At 36.6% G+C, this 19523-nt stretch overlaps 2 protein-coding genes across 3 annotated transcripts in view; one reads left to right on the top strand and one right to left on the bottom strand.

Annotated features, from left to right (window-relative positions):
- The window catches only part of dacha (dachshund a), a 302853-nt gene extending 299825 nt beyond the window's left edge, over positions 1–3028 (top strand). Inside the window, exon 12 of one of the 2 annotated variants that reach the window (XM_087299132.1) lies at positions 1598–3028. In XM_087299132.1, coding sequence (XP_087155258.1) covers positions 1598–1635 — 38 coding nt within the window. In that variant the 3' untranslated portion in view covers positions 1636–3028. 2 annotated transcript variants of the gene reach the window in all.
- The window catches only part of LOC147838916 (uncharacterized), a 166036-nt gene that overhangs the window by 5408 nt on the left and 141105 nt on the right, over positions 1–19523 (bottom strand). The gene's annotated exons all lie outside the window — the stretch shown is intronic.

Raw genomic sequence — 19523 nt, 5'->3', positions numbered from 1 at the left:
CACTGTAATCCACACATGTGAGTCCACAAGCAAGCTGTGCTCTTATCACGGGCAAATGGAAACAAAACCTCTGTTGCGACACATTTATAAGCGCAACACTGACGACCCACGTCTTCGAACAATTGTTTTTCTTCTACTTGTTGGAATTACGGTTGGCAAAACAATGTGGTGTCTCTTTGAACACTGTAGCAGGTAAAAGGAGTCTTCGAAGCTATATCATGCAAATGGATGAAGCTGCATTTCATTCACAATAGAGCGTGCTGATAGGAAGTTCGTCTCATGATTTAATGAACAGATGTGCCGATGACACAATGATGTCACTTTCTACCGGCTGGTACAGACAGCCAATCTCCACGCTGATTTTTACACAATGATCTCATTTCAGTGACATGACATTGTTTTAAAATTTCTTCTCAAACCAGAAAAACAAATATGCTGTAGACGAAGCAAAAACAACCAATTTTCAAAATATATGTGTCCTAATAGTGTTTTTAGCAACATGAGACATATATGACTGTCGACATCTCAAAAATTGTGTTTTGGTGTTTCGTGACCTTTTAAAACAAACAAAATTATACATATATATATATATATATATATATATATATATATATATATATATATATATATATATATATATATATATATATATGAACACAGCTGAAGTCAGAATAATTAGCCTCCTCTTTGATTTTTTAAATATTTCCCAAATGTTGTTTAACAAAGCAAGGGCAAGGACATTTTCACAGTATGTCTGATAATATTAAAAAAAAAAAAAACTAGAAAAAATAGTTATTGTTTTATTGTGGGTAGAATAAAAAAAACACATTTTAAACCATTTTAAGGTCGATATTTTTAGCCCCTTTAAGCAGTTTTTTCGATAGTCTACAGAACAAACCATCTTTAACTAGCCTCATTACCCAAACCTGCATAGTTAATCTTAATCTTAAATAAATAATCTTAATAGATATATCTTTTTTTTTCAGATGGTTAAGAAATGAAAAAAATAAAATAAAAAAATAAAATAAATTAAAAAAAAATATTCATATTCAAATAGGGTTTACTCCTTTTTACTGAGCATTTAGTAGTAATAAAGTACGTAAAGCAATTTGACAATTGTAGTAAATGTTTTTGGTAAATCAAAAAGAACACATTATGAAACAATACAGCGGAAATAAGTGATTAAAATGTCACCCACAAACACTAAAAAGTATTTAAAACATATAATGAAATACAAAATGAAGGGAATCCTTCATTTAATTTAATAAACTCACTCAAAAAATAACATCCTTTCTTAATCTTGTTTTTTTGTATCCTATATTTGTTGCATTGACGTGTACTGTAAAATGCCCTATTGACTCTTCCTCATGCCACAATCTCACATACCTGAAGGATGTTTGCTCAATAAATAAAATGCTTATTTAATTTAATGTTCCGAACACTTTTGTCTTTTCTTATATAAATGATTATTTTCATCTAATCGTTTTTGTCAAAAATCAAGTGTTTATTATTCTTATTGTAATGGATAGCCACAGCTCCAACGGAAGGAACTCCCTCTACGAATTTGCTCTCACATGCTTTTTCTCCTTCGTTACAGAAAACAGACCCTACTCCAAACCCCCCATCATGTACTGAAGACTCTAACATCTTTAGCTCCACGACCATGACAGACATCTCAGCCCACAGGCAGACGGAGCTTTTTCCACTAAGGAAAAGTGGTGTGGGTGCTGAAGAGCAGTCACCTGAAACCCGTGTACAGGACTTGAGTGTGTATGTACATTTATGTGTGTGGAGGTGCAGTGCGCTTACGGTCCTCGTGAGACGCGTGTGTGCGTGTGAATGTTTCTGGAGCACTGCTCGTCGACGACCTTTCCACACCACATGCACCGACTTGTAAAAATTGTCTTTCTCTCTTGTTTTGACTACTTCTACATCCCACTTTTTTGAGATTAAAGCAAGTGTTTGTTGTTTTTTTTTCTGGATTAAAATGTCATTACCTAATGAAATACCCGTCTTTATGTGAAGCACACAGCATCACCCTCCCCTAATCTCCAGTTTGTTATTATTATTATTATTATTATTATTATTACTGAGTGTTATCTGCTGATCCCCCATGATTCTGTGCACCAGTGATTCTGAACAGCACAACAGTCTTGACGAGTCTGTATAGCAATTTGTCGCTAAACAAAGGGACAGAAAAGACATATTATATGGACAGACTCCAACTAAGATGTGTGCTTCTTTATTAAACATTGTCTTTTTTGTTGTTTTGCCTTTAAAAAAGGGATTCTACAGTATATCAATACTTTTTTTGTTTCTAATTTGGTGTATTTTTTTAGGAAGTGTAGAAATTTTTTCCTCATGTTGTCATTTCTCTGCCGTTTGTGTTTATTTCATTATCTGGTTTGTCGTTTTCCTTTGTATTTTAATCAGCATTTTAAAAACAGATGCTCAAGTGATCTTGAAACATGTTCTTTGTATGTTTTTCTTTGACCCGCGACAATGTTTTTCTCTATTGCTCCTTAACGTAAAAGTAAAAAAGAAAAAAAAAGTGTTCATTTGATGTTGCTATAAACACAGTATTACAGTACCCCCACCCCTTCTGTTTTTACCTGTTTATAAAGACTTGTAAAAATGCTTTAGCGTTTGCTATTCCGACGTTGTTATTACATGGTTACATTTTTAGTGATGAAAAAGAGATGAGAATTACCCTTATGCACATCCAGAGCGAGCATGCTTGTATATACAACAAAGAAAAATGACACATAACGATTGAAAATAAAGCGCTGCCTCTTAAATCTATTTTTCAATATTTCTAGTGGCTCCATAGGAAACACAATCACAAATCGGCAGCTATCAATGATGTTGAATCTTGTTTTAAAAATGGCAACAGACACTTATCACAGCCTTGCACATGCCACAATGAATAAAACACCCCTATGGACATCTTGGTAGATTTGTTTTGTTCTTTTTTTTTTTTTTTCGTTTTGTTTTGTTTTTTCTTTGAGTAATAAAATTAAGATGGAAACTTTTGTCTGTTTTTCTTTTTTTGAAATTGTCATATGGAGTGATGGATGGATGGATGGATGGATGGGTGGGTGGGTGGATGGATGGATGGATGGATGGATGGATGGATGGATGGATGGATGGATGGATAGATAGATAGATAGATAGATAGATAGATAGATAGATAGATAGATAGATAGATAGATAGATAGATAGATAGATAGATAGATAGATAGATAGATAGATAGATACTATCTAGAACAATAGAAAACATTGTTTGTATAGTATAAAAACCATTACACCTATGGAATGTCCCCACAGTTCACAAAAACACACCTGTGTGTGTACAGTATTATTTGAAGTTTGAAATCGGTACAATATACTTTTGGAAAACATTTCTGACTTTTAACAAAAAACAAATGCGTACCAAGGATGATAAGCACAAGTACAAATAGTAATATGATGGATTACAATTTATACGTATACATATACGTAATACAACAGAGTATGATTCTCGAATCTGGCTAATAGCCCTTCAATATTCTGCAATAACAGTACTGGTACAGCCTCTTCATACTTGTGTAATACTCCGCCCAAATTTTTTAGGCAAGAATATGGTTGTTTAGATTGCAACTATGCAGTTTTAATTATTCAGCACATCAGCGGCAAAGAGGCTTGACATTCTGCCACAAGATGGCAAAAAAGACCGCATAAAAAGTCCTTGGGGAGGGAAATTTCAAATTACAGCTGATCAAATCATTTTAAAACTTGTGACGCATTAAGTCAATCTTATTGTATGTTGTTGTGCTGTATTTATACCACAGTAATCAGGGGCCTCATGTATCAATGCTGCGTACACACAAAAACTTTGCGTACGCCAGGTTTCACACTCAGAATCGCTCACGTTTGGATTTACTAACGATGAACTGAACGTGGGAATGTGCGCAGCTCCACGCCAGCTTTATGGCTGGTGTACGCACATTTTTTTGTGTGTCTGTTTTATTTCCATTGGCGACTCCTAGAGGCAGTTGTGTTAAATTGCTCTCTACAAAGTGTCTGAGCCTTACAATGGCAGCTGTATGAGACAGGTTCATCTAGCAGGTATATAAGGTTTCCATACCATACAGTTGACCAGCCAAACATTAAAGCACAATTTGCAGCGGTTTTCCCAATGTAATCTGAGCTATCTACTGCACGCACATTGCTATAAAGACACTATCTGAAGATGAATTTGCATGCGTGAATCAGAAACATTTCCATTCAATAAATGTGCAAATAAAATATGATGCACAAACTCATTAATGAATCCTACTTGTCTTTCTCGTGATAAATAGTAGGCAAAATCTGATATGTAGTGGGGGAAAAAAAGAAGAAGACTTCATCAGACGCTGGATTCAAACCGAGTTCACGTGTCAATACATGTTAACTTGCGTTTTATGAGCTGAGCCACTGAGACTGTAGAGGGTACTACAACATTTTACACCTATAAATCACACTATTTCTTCTGTAATTCACTCAGTGCGATGTTCAGACCCAACTGTGTTAACCGCATCAGCGAAACTCTCCCACTCTGTTTTTTTTCTTTTGTTGTTAATTCCTGGAGGACAAACTTGCAAATAACACTGCTTTTCTTCGGTCTACCTCCGAAAGCAGCACCTCCAATTCATATTCTGTTCAAAGTTTCTCTTTTTGCTTGCTTTTGCCTTTGCTTTTTCGTTTGGTTTTGCCAAAGTAGAGTCATTAGCATATTCATACGGGGGAGGAGGCAGGGAGGGGTTTTGCACTCGTGCATGTTGCGCTCAGTTTCACGTTCATTCAGATGTACAAAAGAATATGCGTGAGATTCGGCGTATGCAGTGTTTCATACATCTGAATTTTTTTCTGCGTACGCACATTTACAGCTTTGTGTGTACGCAATGTTTTGTATGATTTCCACACAAGTCTTCGTACATGAGGCCCCTGGTGTTTGCTTAGCTTTGGCTTTTTTTAGGTTAATTATTGTGATATTCCGATTTCAACTGAGAAATCTCTGTAGACTGATGGCATTTAATGCTGTTCATCCTTATAGCAAAATCACCTGTTTTGTCATTGCTTTAGATATTACGCTGGAGAATCATTCAAATAATAGCTCTAATGTTATGTTGGTGAATCAGCAATGAAATAAAATGAAAACATGAAATGAGGAACTGTCTATTTTTGTTTTGATATTAGCAACTTAATAGACACCAAAAATGTTGAGACGTCATAAATTAATATATTAATTTATCTTTGCGCTCAGCCAAAACATGTTACCTGAGAACAAGTAATGGATTCTAACAACTAAAGTAAGGGAATATGTTGTTAGATGGAGACAAGATGAATTAAATATCACGTTTAACAAATATTGTGAGATTAGATCCAGCGGTAGATACTTGATGTGCGGTCAGATGTGCACAGCTCTCATCGCTGTGCAGTGTAGGTCGTGAGTTTGTGTGTGTGTGATCAAGTCATGTGTTTTCAGCGGTGTAGTGTGGATGGAGAGTTATTCAGAAGTGCTGCAAGACTGATATTGTTCATTTATATATATATATATATATATATATATATATATATATATATATATATATATATATATATATATATATGTATACACACTGGCAATAAAGGTGCAGTAGTTGATTGTCTTCAGGAACATTTTTGCCTATTTTTATATTCTGTATTTTTATATTCTGTGTAAGGCATAAAACTAAAAATGTTCATCTAATTAGATATTATTGAGCTGACATCTCCCATAATTCCAATAACTAGCTCAAACTGTCTGTCAGCAAATGCAAATTTGGACTTCTGCGCATCTCTTTTCACAAATCCGCCATTCATGCGTGCCCACCTGCATGAGCGCCGCACGTTCACGACACGTGCTGCACACTCGAGACAATCACAGACACGGTGAAGTCAAATGCTGAATTGAACCTTTTGAAAATCCCGAATCAATATTGGAGTTACTTTTGCATGGAAGGAAGGACGACACCATAGATGAAGTATTACTGTTAGGTAATGTTCTGTTTTAAAACTATTTTAGACAGGCTAAGCTTATGTTAGATTGTGGTCTGTTATGAATGGCTTACATGCACCTATATTTTGCAGTCTATGATATGCACAGGGTTGTTGTTGAGTCACTGAAATCTCCCGGCAGAGGAACTGAACTGTTTTCAGTTTTATAAGGGACCTTTGATAGCATCGATAATGTATATTCTTATTTGGTTTAACAACAAAACATCAGTAAAAGGCACTATTCTGTCTAACCTGCTTTAATGAGGTGAAGTTGCTTTTATATTCACACTGGTTCATTTTTAAACAGTGACACCCTTCCTATACTGTTTACCATGCTACTCTGAATATTCACTCTGAAACGGCATGTAAGTGTGGCTTAGTAATAAATGTAATTCCTGCACGCTGCTGGCCAAACATTAACTAACTGGAGAATGACATGAACTAATGGGTTGTCTGCTATTGTGACGCGGTATTGCGATATCAGGAGGTGTGGCTTTAAATCACAGTCCCTCCCCACCGTTCAAAGATAATATGCTAATCGATTAGCATTTTGGCAGATCACCTACTGCACCTTTAACATTTTTACAAATTTCTCTTTTGTTCAAACACTTAAAGTTCAAACTTTCGTAAAAATTAAGTCCAGTAGCCTATTATAGAATGAAACCAAAGATCAAAATCTGTTGTCAGGTTCAAACATTTATCCCTGTCAGCAAAAGATTCGTACAGCTTTTTAGTTTTGTGAGCATAATATTGGCATCCAGTGTACTGTTCTTTTTCCTGCAGTCACAGATCCACAAAACTAAAGCATACTCCATCCTTAGGGGGATTGCACACTGAATGCGCTGGGCACATGACAGTTAGAAGTAACACACACCGGACACACACAATAATATGTTATTTAAAATAAAATAATTCAGATAGCGCTCTGTGGCGCAGCAGAAATATGAATAGTGTCCTGACTCGTAACTGGGCACCGCAGACATCGTTGTGCATACCCTGATATAAACCTACAGTATGTTTACATTTCTAAAATGCATGGTGCTGCTTTGAGTGCGCACAGCCGGTGGCGCAGTGTGTAGCAAAATCGCCTCACAGCAAGAAGGTCGCTGGTTAAAGCCTCGGTTGGATTAGTTGGCATTTCTGTGTGGAGTTTGCATGTACTCCCCATGTTTCCCCATGGATTTTCTCCTGGTGCTCCGCTTTTCCCCACAAGTCCAATGACATGCGCTATAGGTGAATTGGGTAAGCTAAAATGTTCGTAGTGTATGTGTGTGATTGAGTGTGTATGGGTGTTTCCCAGTGATGGGTTACAGCTGTAAGGGCATCCGCTGCGCAAAACACGTGCTGGATAAATTGGCAGTTCATTCCACTTTGGCAACCCCAGATTAGTAAAGGGAATAAGCCGAAAAGTAAATAGAATGGAAGATTGAAAGTGCGGAACTGCATTATAGCGAGAGACCACTGTATACAAAACACACACACGCACACACACACACACACACACAGGGGACAAAGTGACTGTGTTTACATGGACATCTGTAGTCAAATTATTTGCCAAATTATTAAATGGTGGACTTTAACTGCAGTTTGGCTCTTTTATTCAGGGAATTCATTCATGTCCCTCGCGACAAACGAAATATTTGATTCGAGGAACTGCTCTAAGCGTGTATTTTTCATGCAATGTTTGATATCGCACAGCGAATGAGAGAAAAAAAAACTCAGCATTTCCCAGAAACTTAGATGCACTCGGCAGGTAGCGTCATAAAGCCGCGTGTGTTATTCCGGTCACTAAATGAGGTGAAAATCCTACACGAGGGTAAAGTTTGGTTGTAGTGCTAACATGTTTACACTCGGTGCAATAGTTAACTTAGTTCGATACGAACAAACTGAATAAACAAAGAGCACTGGTCGCTCACTTACCAAATCTGTAGAGACAGGACAATTACCAGCAACTAGAGCTGCGTCTTTATTAAGAGGAGACTAAAGTGAATCTGGATCTCAGCGTTTGCAGATGAGAACAGCTCTCAGGTAAACAATAATCCTCCTTAGACACGTAAGTTATTGTTGTCGAGCGTCGCGTACACTGTTAATCCACACGTGACTCCAGCTGAGCTCTCACAGAGAGAAAATGAAAACAAAACTTTACGGCAGCAAACTATAAAAGCAACACTTCACGCTTGTCGTCTAAACTCTATGACAGTAATGAATATTAATGAAGTTGCACAATAGAGCGCGCTGATTGGTTTGAACCAAGCCTTACTCATGCATTAATGCATCACACTGTAAGATGTAATAAGACACACTCTGGCACAGACGTCCAGTCTGCACGCTGGAATACAACGCTATTATGTCATGACCGTGACGCAGCTTCAAAAATTAGTTTCAAACCGGAAGTACGAATTTGCTTGAAATATCGCAAAAACAACCAATTTACACTTTTTAGTGAAATATAGGTGTCCTAATAGTGTTTTTAGCAGTGTGGGACACATATACGACTGTCAACAGCTCAAAAAATGTGTTTTGTTGTTTCGTGACCCTTTAAGGAGTTTTGGTGTATTTTGCACAGCTCTTGCCACAGCATTTAAGTCAGGATGAGGGCTGGATATTGACTTGTCTACTCCAAACTTGTTCTGTTGTAGATTTACTGGTGTGCTTGTGATCATTGTCCTGTTGCATGACCAATTTTGGGCAGCATGGTGGTGCAGTGAGTTGCACAATCGCCTCACAGCAAGAAGTTTGCTGGTTTGAGCCTTTTCTGGCATTTCTGTGTGGAGTCTGCATGTTCTCCCCGTGTTTGCTTGGGTTTCCTCTGGGTGCTCCTGTTTCCCCCACAAGTCCAAAAACATGCACTATAGGTGAATTGGGTAAGCTAAATTGTATGTGTGTGAATGAGTGTGTATGGATGTTTCTCAATGATGGGCTGCAGCTGGAAGATCATCCACTGCGTAAAACATATGCTGGATAAGTTGGCAGTTCATTTCACTGTGGCTACCCCAGACTAATAAAGTGACTTAGCCAAAAAAAATATAAAAAATGCATGAATGAATGATTTTTGTCAATGCAACATATCGTTGTTCATAATTTCATTTTGGTGTTTATAATTTCGTTTTAATGTCCTGATATTGAAAAATGGCAATTTCATAAGGTGTCCTACCTTTTTCATAACTGTCTAAGTATTTTTCTTGCCACTTGTCCCATGTTCAAGGCCATGGTGGCAACATCTATTTAAACAGCTCAGTTCCAAAGAGATTAAGAGTTACTGATCCTATTGTTGTGGAATATTCCGATACCCGTCACATTATTACACCCATGTTTTGGTAAATTCTCAAGAAATTAAGCTACAAAATCCGTCTCTAGGGTGGTACATTTTCAAAAGGTACATTTTACTTCCTATCAGGTCCTTAAATGTACATATTAATAACTAATGGCCCGTTTCCACTGAGTGGTACGGTACGGTATGTTTAGTGCGCTTTTATGGCCGTTTCCACTGTCAAAAGGTACCAAAAGCGAACCGTACCATACCACTTTTTGGGGATCCTATGCAAAGGCTACCAAGCACGGCAAAAGGGTACCAAAAGGCAAAGCTAGACATGCAACTAAATGCTATGGTTTACAGAGAAGTGCCACTTGCGCATACACAAGCAGAAGAATGAAAACAAAAAAAAATGCCATTTTTAAATAAACTGCCGAGACATTACATCTTAATACTATATGCATATAATAATGAGCCATGGTCAACCTGAGCTCAAACAAACCTTGTCGTCGCATTGATAAAAGTGAGTGATTGTCTAAAAGTGTGAGCAGTTTCACTTTCTCCAGAGAGCTCGCGTCCTTGGGATCGCTCTTGTGCGTGTCTATATTTGAAATAACTAACTTCTAGAGCTGATGATAATAACATTTGCGTGATTATTAAAGTGTTACTGACATCCGATCTTTTCATAAACAGACAAACATGAGAATAAAGCATGAAAAAACAAAGGAGAAGCCCGAAGGAGTGAATGATTCTTTTACCAACCAAAAACATGAACAGACTGCGATGTATAGCTATTATCATCGCATTGTGGACTATTATGAACTCGGAATGACAGAAATGCTTTCTTACAGGAGGTTACATATGCTGGTGAAGAATAAAGATACAGAAGAGAGGCTTGCACTGTCTGTGGGCTATATGTTGTGTGTAATTTTTGAACCCAAATAAGGACTAAATGTATGCTGTGTGTAGTTTTTCTGTAAATGGTAACATATCACAGACTGCACTCATCATTGATCTGCAGCTATAATCAAATCCTGTTCATAGAAAAGTTAGTAATGAACATTTATATGCTTCTCATATTATATGTGAACAACCCATACAGCTTTATTTTGACATTTCCTTGGCAGGAATGACGTTGACTAAAACGTTCTGTCGTACACCACGACCATCAAAAGGGTATCCTTGAGGCAGTGGAAAATCAAGCCTGATAAAGGTGACAAGTACCATCTCGTATCATACCGTACTGTACCAGTCAGTGGAGACAGGATATAAAAAGTATAAATGTATACCTCATAGTAACTTAAAGGTATAAAAAGTGAACCTTAAAGGTACAAAAGTGTACCCTAAAGGTACCAATTTTCACCTGTCCAATACAAAAGTGTTCCTTTTGAACAGGTATAAATTATGTAGATGTAGGGTTAGGTGTGGGAGAGACTTTAGGATTGGCCTGAGGTTTTGGATTAGGAAATCAGGTAGAGACTCCAACACAAGTAATAATAATTTGGCAGGGAGTCCATAAACACCAGACACCATATAAGGTTTTAAGCCATATTTCATTGTGAAGAACAATGCTTTTAATTGACATTGATGTCTTATTATAGGTTAGAGGAAGAAAACAGTGGAGATGCACACCTGGCTCTGATGTCAAGCTTGTATGACTCTCCATATTCATCCTCTCCTTTAATCCCTACCTTCTTGTTAGCCTTAATCAGATTCAATGTTTTTAATGGAACATATGCAAATGATTCTGTTTTTATCTTATTTCCACTGATCAAATAGTCCACCGCAGTGATTGTGTTTCAAACACTCACTCAATCCCACCCCTAAAAACATCACTAATCATAAATGAAGTACTTTGACTACTTTACATAAAGCCAGTTAGGGAGGAGAGGAGCTAATCAAGAGTAGATCAAACGACTCGTCTTTAATTGAAGTGCAAAAATGGACCCTCTTTCTATTTTTCGTTACATAGGGCAAATTCAGTCAGCGGCTAACACTGCTCATTCGGGAGGCCTGCTTCTCTTCCCACAACTCCCAGAAGTCCACACAGCTACGGACAACAGATGAAGTGCAGCGGCCGCTGTGGGAAATGTAGTCTGCTACTCGACGGCTTGTGGGGCTTGATGGTACGTGACTAATTAGGTCAGTTCTTCTGGCAGCTGCAGGTGAGAGGTGCTCACTTGTGTTTGCTTCATGTTGTAGACCTCCGGGAGACTGCTACTTCTGAGCTCTGGGTTTTTATGGATTTCAGAGGAGATATGAGCTTCAGTTGTTTAAAGAGTCTGGAGTTGGAGTACTGTGTGTGTGTGTGTGTGTGTGTGTGTGTGTGTGTGTGTGTGTGTGTGTGTGTGTGTGTGTGTGTGTGTGTGTGTGTGTGTGTGTTTGTGTGTGTTTTAACTCTGAAAGTCAGCGCGCTCAAATACACTCCCACACCATGCCTATTTTCTTTCTCCGACACTCCCCCTTGAACAAAGCTGGACACACCCACTTTTCTGACTTTTTCCAAAGTAGAGGTGTGAAAACACCCTGCTGAAACAAAGGGGTTTCATGGCCCTTTAAGAATGATCTGAGAGACTGAAAAGATCATACAGAAAATGATTACTTAATTGCTGCTAAAAGTAGATCTACAGGCATCTGCATCACTGGGTGTCCTCAGTGTTGCTTTTCTATCTTGGTTGATTTTTGTTAAATAAATAATATCATGGTATGAGATGCCAAGTGATGTTGCAAATTTTTTCGCATATATATGGAGTTGAAATGAAATGGAATGAAAATTAAAGTTCAAAATCATATTCATCTTTTATACATTTCACAGTTCTTTGTGATTAATTTTAAAATATATTATATATTTATATTATGTATTTTAAATTATATGTTATTGACCTCTTTTTTTCCAATTATGAGCTTTTAACACTGCATTTTAGTGACATTTTAAAAACTAGTTTTAGCTGGATTAACTTGTTGGGTGGTCAACATACTTGTACCAAAAACATGTACCAAAAATGTTTTCTAAAGTTTTTAAAATAAAGGATCAATTTCAAATACAAATTTATTACATTATATAGCATTACAAAAGAAAAAAATTTGAAATCTGTTAAAGTTTTAAATAAAAGCTGTAGCCTATTGTCATTAATCGGGCAAAAAACAAACTGGCCTGTACATTAAATTTTCCTCAGTCAGATTTTGGCCAGTTGAATAATAACAATATATAATAATAATAATAACAATGTTTTTTCAATAATTTTTAAGCCTCTCTTGTAAAAAAGTGCATTTGAAAATTCATGGAGAACAACAATAGCCTAATTAGTAAAAAATTAACTTTTATTTGCTTCAAAATGTACTTGTTGTGCTTCACACCTTTTTATTGGTCATTTTTTCTTTAAAGAATAAGGTCCAAAATTTTGAATAAAAGGTATTTGTAATATGTTTTCTCGATTTAATAACAACACTGTAGGTCAGTACTGAAAGATGACTTCACTTGCTGGATAAGTTGCCGGTTCATTCCGGTGTGACGACCCCTGATAAATAAAGGGACTAAGCTGAAGGATTATGAATTATTAATCTGCGATCATGATGTTTTTTTAAGTTAAAGAAATACATATTATGAATAATGGGAAAGCAATCTACATTGTAAAAATGTCTGTGAAAGCAACAGTAAAAACTGTAAAGCAACAACAGTAAAAGACTATTTAAACCAAAATAGTATATCACTGTACTACATACAGTTGAAGTCCCCCCCCCCCAATTATTGATCCCCCTGTTTATTTTTCCTCAGTTTCCAATTTATTTTCAGCACATTTTTAAACATAATAGTTTTAATAACTCATTTCTAATAACTGATTTATTTTATCTTTGTCATGATGACAGTAAATAAAATTTACTAGATATTTTTCAAGACACTTCTATACAGCTGAAAGTGAAATTTAAAGGCTTAACTAGATAATTAGGTTGTAGGTTAGGGTAATTAGGCAAGTTATTGTATAGTGATAATTTGTTCTGTAGACTATCGAAAAACAATTTATCTCAAAGGGGCTAATAATATTGACCAGTAAATAACTTAAATTTTTACTCTTAATATGTAAAAATACAACTTGTTGCAGTGAAAATATTAATTTTTGGTGAAATAAATAAGAAAATAGCGTAACAACAAAACACATTTTGTTGATGTGTACTATAAAATTTACAGCATAAAGCCTTCACAAATTTAACAAACACATACTTTAAATTGTGCATTAGCAAAATGTGAAACGTACAATATATGAATGTTAAAAAAATTATAGACAATTGTTCTTGCTGACTTTGTGAAATATAAGTGATGGTCGCACAACGCGATCTGCATCTATGAACACATTTTATTTCTAACATCAACACATCTTTGTGAGTACACTGATCAAGTTATTGGAGCCGGTCAACTTTTTTTTTTTTTTTTTAGCACAGTGCCTGTATGTAGAAAATGTTTCTTTAAAATCTAATAATGATGTGGCTTGATTAATTGTAGATTGTATTTATTAATTCATTTAGCAATTTCAGTAACCAAACTGATTTTTGTCAAATCTGTGACAAACCACTGTAAACCACTGTAATGGCTTTTGTGCTTTACCGTATTCTGGCAACCACAGCTAGTTACAGTAGTTTACTGTAAATTAATTTACATTTGCCATTGCTATTTTTAAAGTAAATTACTGTAAACATTTGTACAACATCCGTTTTAGTAAACAGAAGTTTACTGATTATTTGAGCTCAGGGTCTGAGTGAGAACACTTGAATCTGTTTTTAATCATTTTTATTCTTTGATGTTTCTTTTATTCTTGCTTATGTAAAGCACTTTGAATTACCATTGTGTATGCAAATAATACATACACTTTATAAATAAACTTGCCTTGCCTTGTATGTAACTTGTCAACAAAAAAACAGGAATGTTTATTTGTATATTATTGAATACGGCTGTGGAGTTCAGGATAATGGTGAAGTGACCTTGCCTTCTGAAACACCCCTCCTGTATCATACCATTTTGTATGTTTTTTTGTTTTGTTTTGTTTGTTTTCTTTTGTATTTGTATGTTTTTGTATTTTTTTTTTGTATTTTTTTTCATTAATACACAAAACATATCAATCTTAAATCTTTTGAAATTTTAAAATATATATATATATAATTGTATTTTTATTGTACTTTTATTGCCATTTCTACAGTCAAAATACCTAAAAGTGAACTGTATCATACCACTTTTTGGGCACCCTTTTAAAAGGGTACCTAAAGCACAAAAAAGTTTACCAAAAAGCAGAGCTAGATGCACCGCTGAACACTATTGGTTTACAGAGATACTTCACTCACAGAAGCAGGAGAATGAGCCAAGAGATTACACCGTAATACTATATGCATATAATAATGAGCCCTGGTCGACCTGTCGTCATCTTGATGAACAGCCAAAAAGTTAAGAAGAGAGCTAATAACTTGCGTGTGATTATCGAAGCGCATCCGATATCCGATCCATTTCGAAAGAGACAAACACGAGAATACAGCATAAAAAAACAAAGGAAAAGCCCGAAAAAAGCAGAGCACCAAATTATGCTTTCTGCAAATAAAAAAATGATCAAACAGCCATGTTTAATTATTATCATCGCCTTTTGGACTATTATGAACTATAATCAAATCATTGTCATAGAATGGTTAGTAATGAACATTTATACACAGTGTTTGAGTGTATAAAGCATCCGTTTTGTGAGAAGTGCTTCTCATATGATATGTGAACGACCCGTACAGCTTTACTGTGACATTTCCTTGAGTAAAAATGTCGACTGAAACTTTACACCTCACCCAACAAAAGGGTACTCTTTTGGTAGTGGAAACACAGGCCTGATAAAGGTGTCCCGACCCGTACCGTACAGTACTGTACCTCTTAGTGAAAAAAATACAATTAAAAAAAAAATTCAAATTCAATATTTTATATACTGTACAAATCTTTAATGGTCTACAGGAAGTACCACCATAAAACGCCCAAGCAAATTCCATTCAATTTTATTGTCCTAATGGCTTTCCTGTTTGTTGCTTTAATTTCTGTTCCAAAATAGTGATTTATTTTTACAAGAAAGCCAACACTTGGCATCCCACACCTTGAGTGTACATGCACAAATGTTACAAGCAAAACACACACACGCTCACTGACACATCGTACCAGCACTACAAGACTAAACAAAACCCAAACACAGGTTGTTGTTGGCTGTTAAGTTGCAGAATGTTACTGTAAAATGAATGAATAGATGAAAAAAGGCAGTTGAAAGGGAGTTAAAGAGCTTGCTAAAGTGGCTATCTAGCAGGGAATCATGGGATATTACCTCCAGGCTGCATTAAAGACAATTCAAACAGCAGTAAATTTCATTGTTAAAAGATAATAGTGAATAATAGGTGTCTGGATGTGGGTTTGTGAAGACAAAGCAGTGTCTAGGAATGTTGTACTCTATTTTCCCCTACCGTCTCTCTGAACAACTGAAGTAATAACTAGAAACAACTGCAACAAATTGCTGTGTTTGCGACTGTTAGTGGAAATGCACCGCCGAGATTTTCCTGTATAGCAAATGATGGGGCTAATGCTGTTTATAGAAATGCTAATTAAGAGTTATGAATTTCTGCAGAGACTGTAGTTTTGCAAAGATATTACTGTACGCTAAAGACTGCCTACTTGTGCCTCTACCGTACTTTTTGTTAAATCATAAGGCTCATTTAAATTTTAATTTAAAGAGCCCATTAAATGAACTGACAAGTGAAATTTTCCATACTGCTTTTACACGTTTCTTTTTGCCTTAGTCCCTTTATTAATCAGGGGTCACCACAGGGGAATGAACCGCCAACCTATCCAGCACATGTTCAATGCAGCAGATACCCTTCCAGCAGCAACCCAGCACTGGGAAACACCATACACTCTCGCATACACACACATACACCACGGTCAAATCCAATATACTGTTATACTACAAAAACTTAATATTCTTCTTCTTCTTTTTCTTCTGAGACTAATTTCTATATGTATCTCCTCCTAAACTGTTCATACTACAACCACCAAACTAACACCAAACCTCCAAACTGGTCTGACTTGGGGTGCTATATCTTTTCCTACTGATCTGACTTACGTTTTTTTCAGAAAACTGTCCTGGAAAATTCTGAAGTCACATTGACTTAACATTGGACCAAACTTTATGACCTCATAACTTTGCACCAGACTGTCATACAGACTTAAGGTTGGGCTCATTTAACTAAGACTACCAATCTGCCAATCACTGATAACCTTTCATATTACTAGCCACACCCTAGCAACGACTTATGACATCTTAGCGACTGTCCTATAGACTTCCATTGTAAAAAAGAAAAAACTGCCATTGGCTTTACATTAGACATACTAACAACAGCAATTCATGCTAACAAACATAATAATCATACTAGCAACATGCTAATTTATGCTAGATTAATGCTAACAACATGATAGTTTATACTAGAAACATGCTAGTGACACGCTATAAATATATACATTAGATATTGCATAGGGACCCTGAGCATGCGTCAATAGCGCCGCCACATTGGTACAAATGTCATCCAGGACAAATGTCATTCAACCGCACTAGTCAAGACAGTGTTATTACGTGAAGATGCGGGACTTTAGTGCTGTCTACGGGTGTAGTAACGAACAAACAAAGAAAACAAAGCAAAAAGGCGGAACATTTCATAGGTAAAATTAATTTTTCTACACTTTGTATGTTCTGAACTTTTGTGCTATACAGGTAATGTTATTGATGATAATACAGTCACTTACTGCCATCACCATAAGGCAAAGTAGCTCCAACTCGCACTAAATACTCGGCTTATGATAATTTCGTTGAATAAAATCAGCAAACAATGCAAAAGAAATATGACAACAAGATGCTGCGGTGCCAGAAACTTGTATTATTGTCGGCTAGTGAAGGGGTCGTTCATAACGGAGATTCATTCACAAAGGAATCGCTCCCTCAGTCAGTATGAGAAGTGAAAGCAGAAGAGAAGGTGTGTTTCAGGACACGGATTAGATCAAATTAAACAGGGAGGGTGGATAGTACATTTCCAAACACAAGGTTTTTGTCAGGAATGCCAATGTGATCACTGATCAATCAATGTAGAAAAGTGATGTAAAATTATAATTTTCGTAATTAAAAAAAAATGCATACTGACATCCAGGAAAACTCCCCAATCATAGATATATGTGTATATGTGTATATCTCTGGCTTTAGATGGCCACAGTCCTTCACTTTACCTTGGTCCCGCATTCATTTCAAAGGAGCGCTACCAGGTTCCAAAATGGCAGCTCTATTGACGCATTCCTTCCAATAGACAACAACAGGGTAGGCGACATCTAATGTATATATCTATGGCGACACGCTAATTCATACTAGAACCATGCTAACAACATGCTAATGTATGCTAAAAACATGCTAGCAACATGCAAATTCATACTAGAACCATGGTAATTTATGTTAGCAACTTCCTAGCAATCAGTCAAGACACTTTAGCAACTGCCTAGCAACACCTTAGCAACCAGTCAGAACACTTTAGCAACTCCCTAGCAACACCTTAGCAACTGCCCAGAACACCATAGTAACCGCCTATAAACTACTCAGAACAAGCAACGGCCTACCAATGCCTTAGCAACCAGCTAGAACACTTCAGGAATTGCCTAGCAATGCCTTAGCAGCCACTCAAAACACCCTAGCAATGCCTTACCAACCTCTTAGAACACCATAGCAACCGCCTAGCTACACTTTAGCAACACCCTAGCAATGCCTTAGCAATGGTCGAGCAACCACTCACAACACGTTAGCAACTGCCTAGCAATGCCTTTAGCAGTCAAAACACCCTAGCATCGCCCTAGCAACCACTCAGAACACCCTAGCAACTGCTGCGCAACACCTTAGCAACAACTCAGAACACCCTAGAAACCACCTACCAAGATACATGCCAATTCATACAAGACACCTGCTAATATATATATATATATATATATATATATATATATATATATATATATATATATATATATATATATATATATAACTACAAACCTGATGGACATGCAAGACCGAACGTCAAGTAGAGAGGCTTCGGTAAAGATGTTTGTACGACTGATAATTAGCATCTAGACCACTGTAAAATATTTAAATCGTGTTTTCTGTGTTATAATTCATCTTCAACAATAATAGTGAACTTATATACGAACATTAATGTATGATTGCATAATTATCCAAAGACCTAAGGAGATTTCTCTGCATGAAAGGCTCATGAATGGTAGATTAATCTGCTGCTGCTTCTCCAATAAGGTATTAAATATGACAGAAATGTGGATGATGTGTTGATGATTGACAGGGCTCACAACTAAGCAACACAACGTTCTGTTAACGAGGAAGTAGTATGTCCCAAAGCTTGCATATTCTTCTGTTACACACTCAAAAGTATATATTTTTCCTTCACAAAAAATACATACTTTTAGGGTGTAGGATAAGTATGCGAATTGGGACGCAGCACTAGTCTAATCCGATTTTGTTGTTCATTATTTGGCCAAAAACAAAAAGTGTTACTTTGTACCCCTCTCTACCCTATGTTTTTACACAGCACATGCCCTTCAAGCCACCACCCAGTACTGGCAAGCTAGTTAATTTAAATAAATAAATAAATAAATAATAGATTTAAATAATGTGTGTACTGGATCAAGTACAGAACAGAAATGCATAGCCTAATTTTAGGCATTAGTCATATGACCTGTGCAAGTGGGCCAAGGGACATGAAAACATCCATAAATAAGAAATGATCTGCATCACACCAAATGTCAACCATTTGTGTTCACAGATGTGATTGTTTACTTATTTATCAGTTTCCTTTATCTTACCAGGTAAGACTTTGAAAGTTGCTGTCAGTTGTGTGTGTGTGTGTGTGTGTGTGTGTGTGTGTGTGTGTGTGTGTGTGTGTGTGTGTGTGTGTGTGTGTGTGTGTGTGTGTGTGTGTGTGTGTATTTAAGGGTTGACTGGAGCAGTGGCATCGTGGCCATATGGAAATTTTGGGGAAGGTGAGAATAGCAAAGCACAGAGAAGCCACCCACCCCTGAGACAGATCCACACATGCTCATTCACTCATAGCTGAGGTGAACAGGCTTATTTTTACTGGGTCGGGAATCGCGTGGGGAGGCTCACGTAATGAAGCATGGAGCCAGAACTGGGCTACG

Source organism: Danio rerio, chromosome 21 (genome assembly GCF_052040795.2).
Source record: "Danio rerio strain M-AB ecotype USA chromosome 21, GRCz13ab, whole genome shotgun sequence".
Classification (NCBI taxonomy): domain Eukaryota; kingdom Metazoa; phylum Chordata; class Actinopteri; order Cypriniformes; family Danionidae; genus Danio; species Danio rerio.
This window is presented reverse-complemented; position numbering and strand designations above follow the sequence as displayed.